Source organism: Aythya marila (genome assembly GCF_965140915.1).
Source record: "Aythya marila genome assembly, chromosome: 18".
NCBI classification, from domain to species: Eukaryota; Metazoa; Chordata; class Aves; order Anseriformes; family Anatidae; genus Aythya; species Aythya marila.
Genome location: NC_139059.1, coordinates 4,628,927 through 4,651,499, shown reverse-complemented (window position 1 = coordinate 4,651,499; position 22,573 = coordinate 4,628,927). Strand labels below are relative to the sequence as shown.

The following is a 22,573-nucleotide window of genomic DNA, read 5'->3' as shown; positions in this document are numbered from 1 at the left end:
TGTGTTCCATCAGCTGTTGTCCCTGGTCCTGTCCTTGCTGAGTGCAGTGCCTGCCCCTTTCCTCGAGCTTCTTGCAGCTGCTGGTCCATGTGCTCACTTCCCTAGGTGTTTCCCTCTCCCACAAGTTCCTCTGTAACCTGCTCTTAAAGGAAGCATTCATCTCATCTACTGGTTGCTTCCCAGGTTATTTGATCTGATCTGTTGTTGTTCTTGCTTTCATGTAAAGTGCATTACTGTTAATTATGGTGCTAAATATTATGCATATTTGTAAGCAGATGTATACCATGTCACACACATGCATATATTTACATGTAAGTGTGATAAAAATGGAATCAGCATCTGGGAAAAACAGATCTCCTTCATTAGCTTCAAATAAGTTAGAAAGCCTGCTTGTTTATCAGATGAAGTGCTCTGGGCAGGATTTCAGTACCTGCTGTAACTGGGACTGGCTGGCTGGGTGAAGACAGCTGTACTGGGGCTAGGCTGGGGAGACGAGAAGACAGTTGGTGCAGAGGAGACTGTGCTTGAATGAGGAATGGGGAAGGCAGAGAGAAAGGAGAAAATTAGGTCTGCAACAGGTATTGCAAGGAGAGGAAAGACCTAACTTTGTGATCACGTTGGTAGATACAAGAATGATGCCATTTGGTAGAGTTTTCTTTCTTTCCTTTTATTTATTTATTATTTAGTTTTCATCTAAAATAAGAGTAGGGGAGAGGCAAGTGAGGAATTTATACACTCTCACAATCTAAAGTTATCTTAATGCTGCAAGTAAGAAATAACAGAAGTATTGTTGCCTGCACGAGGATTACTAGTTTAGCACTTTCTCATTTTATTGCAGAGGTTGCAGGACACAGTGAATAAAGGAGCGGACTGCAGAAAGAGGAAAAAATAGTCACATAGGAATTTAAGTCTTCTCTAGAGAATAGGATTTTATCCCTGTCTCTGCCAGAGTTTGTGTTGCTTGGCAACTCACTTTAATCAAACTTTTCAAGGGTGGTCACTAATTATATGTTTCCTCTTTCCCCTGAGGCCCCTTTTGCAGAAGTGCTGAGCAGATACAGCTAAAGGAGGTCAATGGGAGAAACGTTTTGTATGTATCAAGTGCTGTGCAAGTCTAAGCATGGAAAAATTGTTCACTGAGGCAACAAATTGGCTAAGCAGATGTGGGGAGTATCTTTCTTTGACTGTAGCATTAATTTGTAGAAAAGGGGGACACCACCTCTTCAGGAGTGCTCAGGAATCAAATATTTTAGAAGTTTGAATCATGTATTTAAGAAAAAAAAAAAAAAAAAAAAAAAAAAAACACGATACTTTTACCCTGAATTGCTAGGAAGACTATGACTGAAGTGGCCTTTCATAACACTGCTAGGTTGGCTTCAGATAATGATGAGCCTTTGAGGGTTTTCTTCTACACTGAGAGTCTAACCAGCAGCCTTTCTATCTCCATCCCAAGTGTAAGGTTGAGAAAAATAGTCTAATAGCCATCCAAAGAAAAGCATAAAGCAAAACCAGTCCTCTCCTTTTAGGCAGCTCTATGATTTCGAGAGTTGCCCCCCCTTAGTTTCTGCTAACTTACCTAACCTAAGAACCACGAGGTTCTTACATAATTGCTAGGTGCAGATCTGGGTTCAGATCTCATTCTGTTGAAGTCACTCTACATTCGACCAGACTGCAGTGGAGGAGGAAGGGATCAGACTCTTAAGAAGACAGTTTTTGCTCTCTCTACTGAACGAGGCAATGCTGAGAGCTATTAGGGCTTTATAAGTGTAGCGATCCTCTTGTCCATTGTGATTTGGAGTGAAGTTTGGAAATCTCTTCCTTCCTAAAGACTATCTAGGTCTTGTAATGCATGGAGGATTGTTAAAGAATTCCTATACTAGCCTTTTAATATCAGCGTGGGTAGGAGGTTAAGTAAAATATCTCACCTTTGAATCCATTAGGAGTGATTGTGGTTCTTAAAGCCTAGAGAATTATAATTAATTTAAACAGAACTTTCTGTAGTACCTTTTGCTCAGGTATGTCAAAATGCTTTCCCCTAATTGTTGCAGAGCATTAAAGAGTTGCTGCTGCTCAGAACCCTCTTTGAGTAAGTCAAAGAGTGGACTCATATCTCACTGTTGAATCAGTGTCACAGGGCTTTGCACTACATTGCACAGAAATAATTTCCCAGACAAACTATAAAGCAATAAAAAGACACCTTGAGGGTTTTGAGGCGTCTAGGTCCAAATCTTACATTGTTTTTACTGCAGATTTACGTGAGATAAGGCTGCACACAGCTAGTTGGTACTCAAAGATGAAATAGTGTAAATGACACCAGTTTTATATTGCATTAGTTAAACCCAACACAAATGTCTGTGCTGGCATTTTAAGTTGATTCTGATCTTGTGTATGTTGATTTAAGGTTGTGTTTATAGCTGGGATGCTAATCTGACTAGTACTGTACTAGTTTCTCTTGACTGATGTCAGATGAGTTCCTGTAGCTTCTGGGTTTGCAGATTAACTTATTTGAGAAACAGTGCCAAGGAGGAGAGTAGGGGGTGTTAAATTATGAAGAGGCAGCTTTTATGCAAAATGCCTGTACATGGGGGGAAATTGTCCTAAGAAAATATGCCAGTGCATGTCCTCCACATCATTTTCTAGTGCCAAACCTCATTTCACTACAGCACTTGTGCACGTTATACATGTACTGCACTAAATTCAAGAACATGGCTGAACACAGATGGAAGGAAAGTGGTGGTGGTATTTCAGCAGGTATTTGGAGTTTGGGCTTTAACATTTTCCTTAATTAGTCTATATCTAGTATTTCTTTGTCTTCTTCTATACTTGGGATGAATGAAAAGTTGGTTGGGGAAGAAGAGAAAGATTAGCACTTCAGATCAGAAGTGACATGATGTGAGAACTGTTGTGCTTTTTGAGACAGTTAAAATTTGCTCAGCTTCTGGATCACCTTGACACTTATTCCAACTGCTGTAGTGTTATCTGTGGATTACCACTGTGCTGAACAGAAACAGAACAGTTACAGCCTAACGTTTTAATGTGCACTTAGCCTCTGATCTGTGACAAGTCTATAATTGTGAATTAAAAATCCTTTAAAGATGTATGATGAAAAGTGATTAGTGATCACTTTTAGATTATTGAGTTAATTTCCAAAATGGAATCCCTAATCGTTTGGGTTTTTGTTTGTTTTACTTCTCAATAGTATAGCTTGATTGTCCACAAAACCTTAAATGTTTGGTTGTTTCTTTCTCTTGTACATAGAATAGCTAGCAAAGAATTAAAAGAAAGGAAATGTTGATATCCCAATGTGGTAAAGATAGTTTGCTAAATGTCTGTCATAACAAAGTGTAGTTTTACTCATGCCAAATTCACCAAAAAATGTTGCAATTGTATTAACTCAATCCCACCCAAAGGAGAAAATTTGTTCCTTTATTATGAGCTGTTTCTGGGGTGGGGAAGAGGGAAAGGAGTAGATCTTTCAACTCAAATTGCTGTTATCCCTACAGAGACTGCTAGGATAAATATTGCCCTACAACAACTGTTTGTGTAAATGTTGACAATTCTTGGATTGTCGTAGAAGAAAAGTGTATTTTAAGAAAGCATTAACCTAAAATTGATTATTTTTGTTTAAGTAGTCTTCTGTTCTTGGGGAGTAAATAGACCTCACTTACTTCTTTAATATCAGAGGTGGTTGTTTTATTTACTATCCTGACATCTCCCATACACTCAGGCTACCCTCTAATGGCAGAAAATAATGAAAAGAAATGGTGACTGTTTGTAAAGTAAATACACACCACTGGGCAAGCCCCAGTGCCACATTCTTCACTTCTGCCTTGGGTTGCAGTTGGGGAAATCGCAATTAAAGAAATCCAAACTCAAAAAGAAAGATGATGATACAGATGGGTCTCCCTTCAGATGTGTGTTCTGGAACTCTATTCAGAGCATATCTGAAGTAGAATAATTCCTATCAGTTTAAATCTTGTAGAATGGGCCTAGAATAAGCTGCTACAAGAGCACCATTTATCAAAATGTTGTGTTCCGCAGAGCACTGTGTCGGTCTTGTTAAATCTTGTTAATCTTCACTCATACAAGAAATCCCTTTGAGTTACATGGGCTGCTTGCATTACTGCGAGTTATAGACTCAAGCTCCTTATGTATATTGATGTACCAGTAAGAAGACCGTAAACATGCCTGATTTTCAGAACCAGGAGGTGAAGGCAGGGCTTTGGCAAACACTACAGACAGGAGATGCTTACAGTAAGGATTTGTCCTAAGTTCTGAAGTTCCATAGAACAGTTTAAAGCAGATACAGTCACGATTAAGCTGTCTGTTCTCCAGCTAAACAATGAGGTCTCTTAAGCTCTTGAACACTGGTGGTTCTCTGTGTTTTATGCTGTTTCTAGCATATGACCTCTACAACTCTTTGGTGCTGCAAAAAGTACAAAAAATAAATAAGAGCAGTCTTATCAACATATTGCTGCACAAAGTTGTGTTGGGGAAAAAACAAACAGATGCCACATACACAGTACCATAAGGATTTAAGAAAACACATGATTCCTTTTAGGTATGTGGCTGGATCAACTCCAAGAATGTATGGAAGGGTGGAGATCAGTCTGACTAAATGTAAAATAAGTTGGCATCTTCTGGTACTGTGGCTCAGTTGTCTGTGTAGCTGAGAGAAAACCTGGCACCGTAGCATGGCAGTTGCAGTGAACCTGTCCTGGTATGAAGCCGAGAGCTGGATAAAGGACCCTGGTGTAAGATCCTTTCCATGTATCCAGTTTTGTCATCCAATTTTGACCCTAGCATCTGTCTAACAGGGCTCAAAATCAAGCTTACGGAGTCAGTAGTATTGTTCGTTGTGTAATTGTATGGTCACCCAGCCAGATGTAATGGACTTTGATTTGTGTGCATTATTCATCAGCCCTCACTGCGTTTCCCTGGTGGCTAGCGCAGAGTTTTCACTAACAGCTCGGCAGGCATTTGTGTGAAGGGAAGAACTGTGGTGTGCAGCATTCAGCCAGTTTCTCCTGGCTGCTGCTGTGATGATTTTAGTATCTGAGACTGATGTCAAAATGTCTTTTTTTTTTTTTTTTTGGGGGGGGGGCTACAAACAAGAGTTTGTTTTTGTTAGATTAATTTCACTATTCCAAATATCCTGGCAATCTCCCGGATAGTTTGCCTAACATTCAGAAGGCTATTGTAAGTGGACTTAGAGTTTATAGAGTAGCTGAGATGTTACATATAAAACTTGTTGTGTTCTAGTGAGAAGAGCAAAGGGCTGGAATTAACTTAGTTCCTCCAGTCTGACTTCTGGTAGCACTGTCACTGACTTCCACAGGCATTTCCACCCAGCCCGTATCTCTTTGTGCTCCTTACTGCCCAGGCACAGACCAGCTCTAATCCTGCAGCTGTAGAGCCAAGTTAGCCTGGTACTGCTGACAGGCAGAGCTGTCTGCAGCTGCTTGGATATCTGTGCCGTGTGTGACTGCAGGCAAATCCTAGTAAAGGCAATGTCAACAAGCCAGTTGTCAGCAGAATGTGGTTGGTAATTTCCTTTCAGGAGTGCAGACGCTTTGAAGTGGGCACGCTGCTTGGCCGCAGCTTTTTCATCTGTACCTGCAACCAATTCTGCATACATAAATCAAAGGCTTAAGTGACAGGCTGAAACACAGAGAAAGAAGCAGGTACAGGACATGAGGGCCTGATTTCTGTTAGATGCTATGTTTATGGACTAGGTCTGTAGTTGTGCATATCCTACTGTTCTGTTCCCATCTCCAGTGCTCAGTATATGTGGAAAGCTCAGCAGGCATTTATTTGTGCGTAATCAGGTATGGGATGTCTGTGTCTCCAGGGTATGTAGTGTTTTCTGCAGGCAGCTGCATAGAAGAATTTGCCAGCGTTACTCTCAATTGTTCTTTGAAGCATTCACTGATAAAAATTTAAAATAATAAGGATCTTAACTGAAAGAAGGAAAGCTTCTCTGAATTGCCTTGCATTTGAGGATGTTTTTCCCTGTCTCTGGTATTTTGAAAGCTGCTGTTCTGGGGCTCATGGGCTTACTGCTAAGGTAGTATGTTACTTTGTAGTACTGTGCTGTGGTTGAGTTTAGGTGGAGATTTAGTGGGTATCTACATACATCAATAAATGGATAACTGTTCAGCATGATTATAAATTAAATGATGAGGGCAATGAGTATTATCGATGGACAGATTTTCCTGTACTGCCATCATATTCAGTAGTTTGCTCAGTAGGTGGTGGGCAGCTGGTGTTTGTGGCTGAGCTACTGGGATGATCCCATCTGCAGCTTGTCACCAGTTCTGCCCCATGGAGTGTGAAGGAGGCAGGGCTTTCACAGCTCCTAGGATTTCCTTCTTTTTTTTTTTTTTTTCATTTCAGTCAAGGTCTCAGCCAAAGATGAAACACAGAGCAATAACAAGGTTTAGCACAGAAGTAGACCTTGAGAAGTTTTCAGAATAAAGGTAAATATAAATAAAATATGGAGGAAACCTGGGTAGCAGATGCAATACTGTCTGCTTTTCAAAGGACACTGGAAACTGCCAGGCATCTCTGCTTCAGATATGCAAGGCCAATGAGATGGGAAACATACACATTTAAAAGCTACAGCTTCCATTTCCAGTCCTGACTTGGTTTTGTCCTCACTAAAGAAAATTCTTTCCTCTTGCTACAGGCAAATATATAAGACTGTCTGAAACTTCTGTGGGTTTTGACTTGGAAGAAACAGGAACACACAGATGAAAAGAAGGAAAGCTAGGAAATCCCTGATGAAACCTTTGCAGTGGCATGTATGGATGTATTTCTCCATACAGTTCTCTTAAACTAAATATATTTTTTGAATTCTTACCTCTAGTGTTTTTTTTTCTTTTTCTTTTATCTTTGTCCAAAGTCTCATCTCTCAAAGACAAGGAGAGCAAGCTGTGAACAACAGAGATAACCAAATGAAGGTGGTTTTTTTTTGTTTTGTTTTTGTTTTTTTTTTTGCCTACCTGGGATTTCTACATCAAAAATTGAGAAAGCGATTAAAATTCTAAAACAGCAAAATGAAGCAGGTACAGGCATTGCAGCCAGTGTGAAATGTCTTCCATCTTAACTTCAAAACTGAATGCGAGGCAGAGGAAAACAGCAAATCACTGCTTTTGACTCATGGCTGAAGAAGTGGCTGAGGAGGATGCATAGGGGACACCTTTGCAAGGACCAAGAAGCCAAGAAATTTAGTAAGGTTTGGAAAGATAAACTGTTCTCTACTGTCACCTAAGGTAGACATAGCTGCATCATTTCTAGCCAAGTGTATTGTTGCTTGGAATAGGGTGGTTGTTGTAAATGTTTCTTAAATAACAGAATAGTAGCGGAGTGCCAGAATAATGCTGCTATCTCAGGAATCAGTCCAAAGAGGGGGAAGGGTACGACTTTGTCCAGCATCAGTGGATAAATACAACTATGGACAGATGGATGATAGAAGTAATCTCTGAGGGATATTCCACAGAACTGCAGGGAAGCAAAAATGGTGAGGAGAGGCAGAGAGAGTGATTTATCTTCTTTCAAGATTGGGAGCATGATGAAGTTTAAAAAAAAAAGTTTCTATTTTCTTGACTCTCCATCATTTAGGTTACAAGGAAGTAAGTGGATTGAGGTTTTGATGACACTACTTTATTTTCTTCTCTACTTTACTAAGTTGCCTCTGGTATCATAAATTTAATTCATGCAAAGTAAGTTAATGCTGTTGATACACAGTGTTCATGTTTGTCTTGTGGCCAGGTTAAATACTTCAGGGATTCTGAGCTGTGCACTTTGTTTTATTAAATGATTTGGGGTTCATTAATGATGTAGTGGGTAAGTATACTCTCAGTTTGTGACCTTCAATACCTTTTTATGATGCAGGGCCAGTCTTTCCTTGCTTTTCGGGGTCTCTAAAAATCTTTTCTTGTTCTGAGTTGCCCTTGTATCTCACAAGCAGATATCTCTCTTCAGTCCTTTTTCTTGCCTCCAGTAATATACACTGATTTTTCACAGTCTTCCAGGAATGGAGTGAAGGAAATGTATATATAAACCCTGTATTGTTAACATGGGCCTTGGAGTTTTTGACAGTTTGCGGCATCTCAACGTTTGGTTGCACACAATTAAACCCAATGATCCTAACCCTTTTTGGCAGTTTAAAGGGAATTTAATGAATTCATTGCTATTTAAGACTCTTCTACTCTTGTCATGTGTAGTGATGGTGATAGGCATAAACCGGGCTTTTCTGGAAGTCTGCACGATGTAGAAGCCTTATTCTGAGCAGATCAAAATCTATGTCAGTCTGAAACAATACTTTATGTTGAAAAATACTTCAAAATCTTTTTAACGCCACTGAAAGAACTTATGGTATAATCTACTACTCATTGGCATAAAGGCTGTCACTTTTAAATTCAGAAAAATTACATAGAAAGTTGTGAGTTTTTTTTTTTGTATTCTGTTAAGAAATGTCTAGTAACTGTAACCAAGAACCACTTTCTGCTAAGAAACTAATAAACTGAAGTGGTGATGAAGAGCAATTGCAAGAAAGTCACATTATGATGGGTTCAATTTTCTGTTTTGATACCACTGCCTGAAATGGATCCATATCTTGGCTTATCCTCTGACATTAGGTTTCTTCTTGATGGTGGCAAAGCTGTTATTATATGGTCAGAAAAACATTTTTTGACTTTCTGATCTCTGAAAACATCAGGACATAAGGTTTAAGTGCTGAGGATTTCAGTAGTCCAGTGAGCTGTGAGATGATCTGGATTAGTGCCCTGACTATCAACCCCAGTATGCCTAAAAATCTAGGTCTCTGAATCCAATTCAGCGTAATCAGAATAATTTTGCCTCCCCTCTATTATCTTTTGAATGACATTGTGTTGTTGCAGTTGTTTATATGCAGCTTTGTTAGCCAGGAGAACACGACTCCTCCCGTCTCAGAAAAGTGCATCATTTGGTATTACCTGAAGTTAGAGTAATGTGTGTGTTAGGCCTACAGAGTGTCATTTATAGTTCTGCTAAGTTTTCAAGGGTGATTAAAGGCAGCCTTCTTGCTTCTTTTTCAGGTACGTCCCCACTGTTAAGACTGTGGAAATATGTGTAATAGGACTGGTTAAGCATTTATTAATTCTTTGCATATGACGTAGCCCTCCAGAACATTCCCATATCACATTGTGGACCACAAGGTTTCATGAAGCTGTAGAATTCAGTGTGATATGAGGCTGCTGTGTATTCTGTAGGATCAAGCCCCTATTATTGATGCCATGCCATTTGTCTTGAGGTTAATTGGAAGACCTTTATTTTTACCCTTGAGTTTTCCTAAGCAGTGACAAATATTAAATTCTGGGCACAGCTCCCTCACGGGAAGAATGCTGAAGAAATCATTTTTCTTTACCGTAGCCAAGGAAAAGAATAAAAAAAGATCTGCCTATGGCACTTAACAGGACGGTCTCTGACTGTTTGTTCTGTTACTGGTTGGTGACTTTATGTTTAGAGAGTACAGAGAGCAAGTAGGGTCATAAACTCGATGAGATGTCAATATCATGTGTGCTCCTGTGGAAGGAACTTAGTGGTTTCCTTTTAAAGGAAGCCCTATTAATTTAGCATTAATAATGTATTGAAGTTTAAAGGCTCAAGGATATTGAGGCCATTGCTTTGAAGTTGCTGAGTGTCCCCAAACTGCATTGAAATTAATGGAAGTGGAGGGCATGCAGCACAATGTAAAGTAAGAGCTATTTCCGAAGTTAATATCACAAGATGTCTTGCTTCTTCTTACTACATTATTTTATAGAGCTTTTCAGACTTTGTATCTAGACATGATTAAGCAACTGATCAGAGAGAAACTACGCCATCGATCACAACACAGAATAGACTATGCTGTGTGCTGATACTCATAGAGGAAACTCTGGAAAATGGTGAGAGCCAAATAGTGTTAACAAGGTTTAGGACCCATGAAACCCTAAGCATGCCATCAGTGACTGTCTTGAAATGAAAGGTGCTGAGTCTCTGGCTTACCGTTTTGAATTTCCTGCACCGCTTACAAACAGTATTTTGTTCTAATTGCTGCAATAGAGCTATGTATTTTTCTCCTGCATTAATTTAATTGCTTTGATTTCTTACAGTAGTTCAGCTTTGATGCAGTTCTGACTCTAGTGCCAACCGTACCTCATTCAAAAACAAAGTGAATCCCATAGATACATCTGGGATCTGGGTAAGAAGAGGGTCACATCCAAAGTTGATAAGAAATTTCTGGGTAGAACCTTCAATACTCTGTCACATCAAACAAATCTGCTCAGCTTTCCTGGACAACACAGAGAGAGCTATACTGAAATCCTCTATTTCTTAACCCCTTCAGAAGTTAAAATTTACTGAAGGAAAATTAACCCCCCCAAAAAATATTTTAAAAATTGAAGCAAATAATATTAAATGGAACAGCATCTTAGCATTCCAGCCATTAATGCCAAAAACTACTTGGAGAGGGTAACATACTGTCTCTGACATTATGTGGACTTCATATTTTACACGTGCATTAGTCACATTAAAAGGATGTCTTTACAGGGATGTTTGATGTTTTACAACTGGAGTTAGGAACAGTATGCAGGTTTCATGTGAAATTGGGCACAGTGACATAAATTCACCCCGCAGTGCAATCCATCATTTCCTTTGGTATAGTTAGGTGCTCAGGGAGGAGTATGTCAAAGGGATTTCAACTTTTTCTCACTAAAAGCTTTAGATACAAGAAAATTTAATATTACTTCAACATATTAGAACTTAAACAACAGTTGCATGATTGGGCAAATACCCCTTTTGGAAAAGTGCTTATTACAAGTTAGGACCCACCACCCAAAACCATCTGTTTATACAGCTGCCATTAACAAGCACCTAATACGCACTGTTTCATGTGATCCCTTCTACTAAATCCTGCCGTTTAATTTCTCAAACACAACAGGATGATAACTGGTATTACAACTCATGTTTACTGGTAGGTAAGTGGAAGTGCACAGTCACAGAACTGAGCTGAGCCTTACACACACATCGCACATCCTGCAAACCAGGCTACTGCCAGGTACTACCAAAGTCTTGCAGAGTTCTGGTTAAACAGTGGTGTAAGAAGAATGCTTTTCCTTTTACTCTGGGCTTAAGTAGTTGCAAACATCTTAGTTTAAGGTTCTTCAAGCAGAATTTAGTGGCTCTGGACACTTGGTGCCTCTCATCAAAAGCCAACTACACAGAGAGAGTAGATGCAGCTGTTAGCTATACTGCAATATAATGCCACGTAGTTTGTTACTACTGCCTGCATACATATCAGCCTGCTCATATGAAATCTTACCCTTTGGCCCAGGTTTTTAATTGTAGTCATACTGGAACACAAAATTACAATAAGTAGAAAATACAGAGAATAGTCAAGTCTCTGTGCCATAGCAGAGTTCCCATGGTAGTACTTTGCTTTTGCCCTCAGACATGATAAAAACAGGTCACGTCCCTTTTGCCTGTATTGAATACTGTTTGCAATTCACAGCAGCAGTGAGAGCTTTTACACATGGGGACAGTGGAAGAAGGATTTATGGAATTGGAAAGTATTAACTTAATGAAAGAGCATTTGCATGTTTTCTGAGCAAAATGTTATCCAGGAAAAAAAAAATCTGGCATAGCTGATGAAAGCATTTTATTTATTGATCCCTTTATAATCCTTTGTTTTGTTTTTCCTCCCTCATCGTATGGTGATGCATACAATGTAGGCTGTAGTATTCATAAGCAGGCTAACCTTTCGTGTCCTGTAAGTATTCATTTATAAATGATGCTTTATATAGTGCCTGAAGTGCATGTGTTGTTAGGTTTGTTGTGTTTTCTTAATATATAAAAGGCTACATAAAATGTCTTAAATAATAGCTACAATTATGTACAGACTTGTTTTAAACAAAGTGAACGTTAATTTTAGAAGGCTGAATCTTAAGCTAATTGCATCTGCTTAGCTCCCCTGCTGTCTGGTCCACTTTAAACATGTCTATTCCATTTGCTTTAAGAGGCCTTTGTTGGTGTGAGCCAAAAGCTGGTACTTGTATGATTCAAGATGTCAAAAATGATTGTTTAGATTGAGCAAGTCTGTGTTCCATCCAGAATTTGGGCAACCCATCCTTGGGTTTAACAGTGTGCAAAAGATACATATAAAATGTAGTAATTAGAACTATGAATTTAAAATAATTACAAAGTGTGTACATTGTCTAGCATTCTGGAAATGGAGTTTAGGAAAAAAATATTAAACTACTTTTTCCACTTTTTTTTTTGTTTAAATATATATTCTTATGTATTTAATGCCAGAGCAATGCTGATCAGGTCATCAAAAGCAGACTGTTAAGAGAGAAATGTACAGAATGATTAATGTATCAATCAGAAGAGCTCAGATCAATAAAAATCAAATATAAAAAGGTTTCTCTGTAGTCCAGCATTTTTTATCTGGGTGAAATGGTAGTCAAGGAATGGAGAACTCTGATCTGGCAGGATGCTGCTGGCTTATGCTCAGGTGTGGACGGCATCAGATGCAAGCCATTCTATCTTTTGCTTAAATAAAGTAAATAACTAATAGTAGAATAACTTACTTATCTAATCCAAATAGCCATATTTACTGAGGGGTATTTTATTATTAATTATTGTGTTTTATATTGTGTTAGCATTAGCCATCCAACTAGATGAAGGCATCTCTGAATCTTCTTATGCAGGTATTTCAGCACCTGCATGCTGTATACAGCATCTGGGTACACTGGATACACTGTTATGTGATGATTTTAAAACAGTTTGACTGAGTACACAGCTCCTCTTTGAATCGTAAGCCTACAGGTTTTAACCAATAAGCTAGACATAGGTAGCTGTTGAGTTTATGTGGCATTGGCATCGTTTGGCGTTTGTGTTTACTGCACTGTAGTTGTAATATAGGAAGTGCTACTTTTCTATACATGGAAGTCACAAGGAAACGAAAATGCTTGACATCTTGCAGAGGTTAGCCTTTAATTTTACACTCCGCATTAAGACAGACCTCCAATAACCTGACAAAATGAAAGCAACACGTCATTTCTGCTCTGAATAAATATCCTGTCTCCTCTACAGCAGCTGCATTGCAATAGGTCTGACATAATGGTGTTATATCCGCACAACAACTAATCTCAGATTCCAGTGATTTCAGTAGGAGGAAGAGAACACTGTAGCAAATGGAGGTCATTCCAATATCCTCTAGCACTTTGGACAAACGTGGCATTTTGGACCTTCCCTGCTAATGCAGAATACCTTGTTGATGATAACATAGCTGTTGCAGAGCTACCTGTGCTCTGTTCCAAACAGCAAAGTGTTTCTTTGGTTTAGCCTGTTTATTTTGATGCCTTAGAGAAACAAAGATGCATCTTGGAAACAAAAGGCACATAAAGGTTCTGTACAAGTTCCTACTCTGGGTATTTTGAAATCAGCAGTAAAAGCATAAGTCCCTGAGGTATTGGAAATGATTTATTTTACTTAGATACTTAACCCTCTCCGGTAACACAGAATTGCTTTCTAGGCCTTTTGCCTCCCTAGTATTTTGTGTGACAGGTCCTGCCAAAACAAAGGAGCTGCCATGTAGGCGCCTCTCTATTCGGGTAGGCACACAGGAATACCAGAAACCACAAAGCGAGCATGCATGTCTCTTTATGGTCCTCAAGCAGGAGAATTGCAATGAGATGTACAATAGTTTCTCTTTAATTGAAATAAGAAGGATGTGGAGAGAATTCTGCTATTTGCAGTGTCATGAGGTGGCGCATATGAAGAATCCTTTTCCTTGGCAATAATTCCTAAGCCATAAGGTTGAACCTGTTTATCCAGGCACAGTGCCATGCTGTCAGATGGGCACTGATACACCAATTGTACAGACCCTGTGTTGTATGGGCATCAGGTGTAAGTGGCCCAGATAGGATTCCCAGCAAGGACTGTCCATATGTCTGTTCATTCTAATTTTATATTCCTTTGTTCCATTGCTAATCCAGGTATGGGTCTGTTTCATAAACAGAGAACAGCTTTTTTGCTCCTCTGATCAGACCACTTGCCCACTTTCAAAAGACAGGTTGGGTAATGGGTTAGGAGAAGTTCTCAGAAGACACTGTCTGCTTCTTGCCCTTACCAATCCCTTCTCCTTCTGCATTCAGAGGAATTAGAGCTTTATAAATCTTTTTCCTTAAGCAAAGTCCCTGCAGGATCAATCGGAGTAAATCTTTGGCACCAAGCTAGATTTCATATGCACAACAGAGTGAAAATCTATGTTCAGTCACTGTGCTGTTATTGCAGGATGTTTTACCTGAACTGGTATAAAAGGTAGAGGTTTCAGGGTTCAAGAAGTCTTGGCATGGCACTGGGCATCTCCCTAGCTCCTCTCTCAGAACAACATGCCTTGCTTCTCAATTTCCTCAGTGGCCTCAGTTTTCTGTGAATCAGGAGTAGCCCACCAGTGCTCTTGCTCTATCTTAGGCACTTCATATAGCTGTGGAAAAGCAGATTATTTTGCTTATTGCATTCCTTTTTGTGTGTTTCATTTTCATGTATATTGAAGAGATATGGATCTGGTATCTGGGGGAAGTGCAGAGTGATGCCAGGTCATGGTCTTCTCTGATAGCTGAAGTGATTGCACAGACATCCAATTATTTAGTACAAAGCTTTGATAATCTAATTTTCTTGCTCATCTCATGTAGTCTTTGTTTCCATACTAATGCAACAGATTTTTAAAAATATGGCAAAAATCTTAGTTTTCCTGATACTGCTTTGTGTGTGTGTGTGTTTGGCTCAACACAATGAAACAGAACTGCAGAGCTCGTGCCCTTTAATCTTGGTTTAAACTGAATACTGGACTATTTCTTTCAGACCTGGCACATATTTAGATGGGGAAAACCTATACGTTTTTCTGTTGTATATGTTTCTATAAATACTGACAAAGAACAGTTCCTTTTGAAAATTCTGGCCTCCCTGAAGTCTCCTTAAGTTGCCTGAATCTACATATATACTTTTTTCACCCTTTTATAAAATGCTGCTGCCTCTGGTTGGCTGTACTAGCTTTAGATGTGTGTATCAGTAATAACTTGAATGCACTTTAATTTTCTGGGGAATTTTAAGTGGAAGAATAATTGCTGTGCTTTTTGGGACTCACATATTGGTGTTCTCTCCTATTGCTGAAGCATCCTGAAATCTTTAAGGCCTTCTGTTGCACATAACCATAAAAGTAACCTCTGTGAACCAGTGTTGGGATTCCAAAAATCACTGATCAGGCTGGGTATGAATATTTTGCTGCTCAGATATTTTGGATTGTGGGTTGGGATTTGCCATTTTCCAAATGTTCGTATAGTGTAGTCCAGCACAACAAAGCCAGACACAGTTTGAGTTCTCTACACAGTGATACAAAGGTTAAAAAGTGAAGGTAATGTCATCTGCAGAAAGCAAAGAGCACACAGTATGGCAGCCCTTTCAGTTTACCATGTCACCATTCAACTGATGGCACAAGTGCGAGTACTCCAAGGGGAAATCTACATCCAGAAGTACCCCATTCTGCTGTGTGCCCAGGCTTCTGGTAAGCAGAAATGGTTGGGCCTTCTGTCAGTATGTTTAATTAACTTCAGCTTTACTTTTGTTTCTGCAATTTACAGTCAGTTAAATCATAACTGTTATTTTGTTGCTGATAGAACAGTATGTAGTGGTCCTCATCTTTTATCCCTTTTAGTCTGAGTATCACATTCTCTTTGTAAGTTTTAATGATGACAACAACAATTTTATTATAATGTTGGAACTTTTCCCAGGGTAATTGTGCCTTCTGTATATAATATGTGATCTAGAAATGAAACTGCAGCAGAAAGCTGCTAAATCCAGCATCTTTGTAGCTGTGTACTAGATGTTAAAATTTCTTAGACCTAGTGCAAGGGATTGAAAGTGTCTGATTAAAAAAAAAAACAAACACAACTAATAATACAAAAGCTAGCTGAGCTTTCTGTAGCTCAGTGAAAGAGAGTTGCTCTAAACATGAAGATACCAAGCAAAACACAAGTGATGGCAGAACATTTGCATATTGTCTGATCTGCTGTCTTATGGAAATTAACCAAACGTTTATCCGGCTGTGTCTGTATATGCTTTGAAACTATTATATTCTATATTTTTGTATTAATACTTTATATTTTAACCATAAGATTTGCTCCAGTGCTGATTTCCTGCAAGTCAAGCAGAAGCAATGACCTTATGGAGTGGTCAAAACCTTTCTACTCTTTGCTTCTCAGGGAATGTAGAGAAGTTATTTAAGCAACAGTCTCATCAGGGACAAATATTGTCCAAAGCTTAGATTATCTTTATGGCATTCAGAATATTGGTCAAAGAAAGCTTTGATTGTTTTAACTGCACTGTGCTATAGCTTACAGGATGACTGGGGTAGGGGACAACTAGTGGATGCTATGCTGTGGACAGAGAAGATGTCAGAAAAACCTCATCTTCCTGCCTGAGCAGTATAGTATGAACCAATGTTTGTAAAGCCATGGGTTACCCATTTCCATTCTGGTTTTGGAACTCAGGGCACGTGGGATGAGAGGAGAAACAGTTATAGATACAGCTGTTGCCTGCAGTTCACTCCATCACTTTTTCCTATTCAAAGTGAGAGATTACTGGAGAACTTGGGAAAGGAAGGGGAGAAACTGCTGCTCTGTCTACAAACTTGGGCTCTGATACTGACTCCCAAGAATGAGTGCAGCGCACTCTTTATCTGCATTTTCATCCTGTGTTGAATTTATGGTTGGCACAGAAGCATTCACAAGTGTTACAAATTCTCAGTTTTTATCTGAAATTTTGCATTTAGTGATCAGTTCTTCAGAAAGTATATTTTACTGTCTGAGAAACAGAGACAAGGTGCTCCAAGATACAGGCACTAACACAATTCAGTAAATTGAACAGACATCATTTGGGAACTTGAGGAATGGCTCCTCTGTTGAAGATGATATTCTACTTAGAGTTCCCAAAGTTCTTGTAATTAAACACTTCCTATGCGTTGTGTTAATTTTATGATTTGTTTATTTCTTTCTAGCTCAACAAAATTCACCAAAAATCCATGAGGGCTGGTGGGCTTATAAGGAGGTGGTCCAGGGAAGCTTTGTTCCAGGTAAGTGCATTTTAATTTTAATTACTTTATGTTTTTCCCCACTGGAATTAGTATAGTTGGGTTTGGGATGGGGTAGATTTTTTAGGTTTGTTTTTTAATGCACTGCAAAGATGTGAAGTACACAGGTAGTCAACATATCGTCATTAAAGGTAGAAAAGTTTTAGCAATATATCCTCTGAAGACTGTAGCTGTTTTCAGGGAAAGAGAAATTGCTTTGATGACATTCCTGTTTTCTCACAGTGAATGTGTTCTACGTATAGGAAAGACAAAGGGAAGACTGAAAAACAGGCCTGTGCTTATCTGATGTCACTTTTATCACTTTTAAACAATCCCATTTCTACAAATATAAGAGTATATTAGGAAAGCAACAAGCAACATAATTGAAACAAGAACCTAGCAAGCAAATTTCCACTGTTTTTTGTTTTCAAAACACGAAACACTGGGGGGAAAAAAGATGAAACCCTAACTTGGCTTCAGTAAGATTTAGTAAACTATTTAGTAAATAATCAGTGGGTACCTAAAAGGATATAAATGAGCAATGCCAACTGAATTTACCTGATAGAAGTGAAATTCAGGATAGCAATAGTCCAGTATTCTCAATACGGGTAGAGTTCCTCCAAAACATTTGTACCAGGAATCCTAATGATACATGCTCCTTAAATAACCTGTGCTCTGATTACTGATTAGGCCTTAGCTTGCTCTTTTCTAGCTCTCTCTTAACATTTCAGGATTCAAGCTGCCTGAGGTACTAGTTGTTCTTAGACAGATATCTTTTTATTTTGTTTTTGACCCTCATATGATACGTGATCTTTTGTGCTCCATTTCTGTAAATTATTTTACTCTTCCTTTCAAACAAAATGACTTTTTTGGGCCTTTACTGTTCCATTTGACTAGATGCTTCCACTAGAGGGGGCGTACAGGAAACTTTAGCAATGTTCATTTTCTATTCATTGCTTGCTCAGTATGCATTCACTGTATACTCAGAGACATTCACTGATTTTGTTCAATACGTTTTCAATGTGATTGAGACAAACATGTATTAATTTATTTATATTAGGTATGTATTATAAGTTGAAATAGCGCTTCGAGTTCTGTCCTGAATGCATCATAAAAACTTACATGATCTTTATTTCCTCAATGTACTAGCACTAGTACTTTGCCACGACACGAACTATTCCTAAGAGTCTGTTGATTTAATCTATCATAGATATTTTCACTGTTGTGACAACAGATACAATCTGACAGTCGTTAGAAATATCCAAACTGTTGATTATCTCGATAGGAATACTAGTGCAAATTAGATGAAATATTTCAATGCAGAAGTTTCTGGCATGGAAATTCATGAGAAAGCACATACAAAACTCAACATCTACAAGCCCAGAGCTTAATTACATATCGATGCAATATAAAGCTGCTTTTCAGGTTTACTTGAGAATCATTTGGTCTGTCAGACACTACAGCATGTTCGTGTTTAGTTCCTAATGTTAACAGTGGGGAAGAAAATCTGAAAATCATAGTAACCTTTGAAGAACATGTAAATGCTTGTTGTATTCCAGTCTTAATACCATGTGAAGTTTGGGCTTGGGAACGTGCTGAATATCCTTAGAAGAATCGGGAGGGAACAGTCATGACTCAGACATTCAAGATGGAAGACTTTCTAGACTAGTGCGAAGAAAGACATCCTTTCTGAAAGAACCTGGAATTACCCATGCATGTTAAATATTGGACTAACCTAGCATACATAATCAAGAATAATTGGTCCAGAAGGACTATCATGAATAGCTCACTGATATAGCCATGCAGAAAGTAAGGGTAATCTGGGGGCACCTTCCCTGCAGAATGTCGCATGTCTTTCAAATTCAACTCTACAACCTATGAGCTGCAGCAGAAGAGACAACTCCCACAATTTTTTACAGAACAAACAACTAATTCTTTTCAGCAACTTTGGAGTCTTTGACAACCACATTTAAAGCATTTCAATGATTTATTTTATGGCTATGATCTCAGACAAACACATCACAAAGGATATGTTAGTGCATATTAAGCTCATCCATAATGCTAGCAGGCACACATCAGATCTCACACGAGATGCTAATTAACACCTGAGAGATGATAGCTGATGGGCAGCCTGAGGAGCTATAGCTGAAGGTGCTGACTGGTGCGCACTGAAGCAAGCAGCTATAACCATGTGCAAAGATGTTTCCCTTCTGCAGCTGTTTGTCCTGTCCTTGTGCTGAAAGTTACTGCCCCAAAAGCTATTAGAAAGGAGTATTTGTCCAAGCCTCTGTCATTGCAGCTCAAAATTGGCATCTTTTGTCAATGTAAGCAATGTGATCAACGCAAATACAGCTGAGTATACCACAAAGTGCCTATATTAGAATATTCCACTCATAAGTTTTTCAGTCAAATACTGTTCTGGATGCATTTCAGGTCCTAACTAAGGCTGTGGATCCTGCACAAATTTGTTTTTGAGCATTTCATAAAATCAAACCATACTTCATTACAGTCCCCTCTCTGTATATTCTGGGACACATTTTAGAAATGTTATTTTAAATCCCTTTCCAATCATAACACCTGTAGCGGCACACATTATTTTCCCGGAATCTTGAATTCTTAGCTTAAATTACATGTTATCAACCAGTGGCTTACAATCACTGATTTGTATCTCACAGCTAGGAGAGGATATAAACAGAGATGAGCTACAAGGCCCCTCACAGTGTCTTCTTAACCCCCCTTCTTGCACTGCTCAACTGAGAAGAGAGTGATGGTGACTGTCAAGTTTTTAAGTTTTCTCATACTAACTGTGGCTCAGGTCTGTCTTAGTGCTAAGCCTTACTTGCTAAGGGTGCAGAGTTGCTCAGCACAGGAAGGAGGGTGCATCAGTGGCTAGCTGGGACTCTGTACATACCAGAGATCTTTTCTCTCTCTCACCTGTTCCTAAAAGCAAAGAACTGCTCTTATGATTTAAATCATGCAGGCAAACAAACTAGGAGGTAGTGCTTTAAAATGTTAATTGAATGCAAATTAGGTTCTGAATTAAACTTCAGGGAATGTTCAAGGATGAAGAATGGGTACTCTTCTTTCAGCTTAGTGATTTGCATAATAATCAAATAATCTATATTACATACTTTCACTACACAGACTTTTTTGTATGGAATATCAAAGTAGTTCATGATGGGTTAAAATACTTCTTTTGCTATATCTTTTGTTTGGCTGAGCTTTGCTGTGACTTTCAATATGTTGTGTATTGCAGTCATGCAAGCATTTTCTGGGTGACAAAAGCAATAATATTTCAAACTGCTCTGTACCATTTCTTGTACTTCAGATACATGCTCATAACCTTTGATACTCTTGTGTCTGACTGTATTGATTCTCTTGATCGTGTTCGTGTTTTTTTGGTAACATCATAATAGCGTGCTGTGGTATGTATAAAATACAAAGGTGGTTAAATCTAATTTGTGGTCATAGACTTCTCTTGCCAAAGCTCCATCCTGTTACCAAATTTGTGGAATATATGTTAATAGAAGGGCATGAGTATGTCTTGCTCTGGGAAGACACTGTTTTTTTGACCCTTACTGAATCGTAGCAAGCCTGAAATTACTTTACATGGTGATAATGCTAATCTTAGCTATGAGGAAGAAGCCATTTTGCTGAAGCAGATCATTTTCTTCTCCTTCCATATACTAGAAGTTTTAAAACAACTTTCACTCCAGATAAAGATCTAATTCCGCGGTGATTCATTACTGGCTACAGATCACCAAATCAAAGGCTACCCATTTCTCTGAGATGAGAAATCTGTTTTTCATAGTCCCTTTTGTAACTCGTTGTACTGTAAAAGGGAAGAAATGGCTAGAGATTAATGCTGCTCATGCTAGACTGCTGTTGATGGGATTATGCCCTAACATAGACCAGCTGGCAAAGCTACAATGACTCAAAAGGAACACGGGGCCAGCGTTTGTGAAGCACTGAGAAATTCCCTCCAAGGAGGAAATGTGTGAATTCGGTAGTGATTTACAAGGAAAAAGAAGCCTGAAATATCCAACAGTTGTGGTCATGAGTGTCAAAACCTGGTATTAAAATTCCTGCTCTATCAATATGCTTTTGCTGTGGCCTGTGCAGGCAGTTCAAGTGTCTTCAGTTTCTTTTGTGTGGTCATTAAGACTTCTTTTTAATTACAAATATATGTACATGTCCAAAACTAACCTTTGACAGGTAGGTCACTGTAAGAACCACAAACCATTTGTCCAAGGCCTGAAACTGAGGTACGAAACTTCACACCCACAGACATCTTCAACACCTATGTAACTGGAGGATGGCTTAGTGCATGAGCTTTTCAGAAAGTTTATTTCATATGTTGAGGTCAGTAATCACCTAGTTTGTCTGCTTACATAATACAAAACATAAACCTAGTGATTGCTACTCCTGCATTGCTCCCTTTTATACTAACTATAACATTTCTTCTTGTCTTATTTTGGGACTTAAGGAGGCTGTAGCATTTTCACCGTCTGGTGCATTTTGCTTGTCAGTGAAAACAGTGATGCTGAGCTACAATAGCATTTTAAACAGTCTGCATGCACTCTCAAAATCATTCAGTCTAGTGCCAACTCTGAAGAATTAACCAGCCATATATAATTATTTATTGGAACTATAATAGCATTCTTTGTTTTAGAAAGCAATATATTGGAATACTTCATTTCTGCAGGGTGATAAAGCATAGATTCTGGAAAGCATTCATTTATTGATTGGAACTTAGGTTAGTATGTACAATATTTCAGCTTTGGTTGTCAGTTAAAGATAGCTTGAAGGAAATATATTTTGTGTTAGATATTTTCTTTTCTTTTAAACTTCAGTGATTCTGCAAAAATGGACTGTTTACAAATAACGTAACCAGAGAGGAAACTAAGTAGTGTTTTTTGTTTGTTTTATGGGAGTCAAATACAACAAAAAAGTAAAGCCAGTCTCACTTTTGAATTAATTGATACCATCTATTATTTTAAAACAGCAAGGAACATGTGAGTTGACTGCTTTTAACTTGGAAGAAGAAAGGAAAATTATTGACAGTGGACACTTCATGGCCTCATTTTTAATACCAGATATGGCATCATTTGCTCATCTTCTGAATTGAAACCAAATTACAGCATTGAGTTTGAGATCATTTTTATCACTTTCTCCCATGAGTAAGCAGCACTGTGCTTACTGAGACCATAAGAATCAACCTGAAAATTCGAGTCTTTATCTTAAAGATATAAATAGGCTGGTTAGAGGGCAACTTAGACCTCAATGGTTTGATTTATCCCTGAACTTAAATATGAAAATCAATGGAATTTAGCATATGGGGATCTGGTTATGATTCTACATAATAGTATACCTTCACAAGGAAGTATAATACCATGTGATACAACCTGGCCTCCAGGTTTA

At 38.5% G+C, this 22,573-nt stretch overlaps 1 protein-coding gene across 1 annotated transcript in view; it reads left to right on the top strand.

Moving 5' to 3' along the window:
* Positions 1-22,573, top strand: part of CA10 (carbonic anhydrase 10) — a 200,911-nt gene that overhangs the window by 20,259 nt on the left and 158,079 nt on the right. Inside the window, exon 4 of the mRNA XM_082774689.1 lies at positions 17,081-17,155. Within this exon, the coding sequence (XP_082630815.1) occupies positions 17,081-17,155 (75 nt within the window). The remainder of the gene's footprint in view (positions 1-17,080; positions 17,156-22,573) is intronic.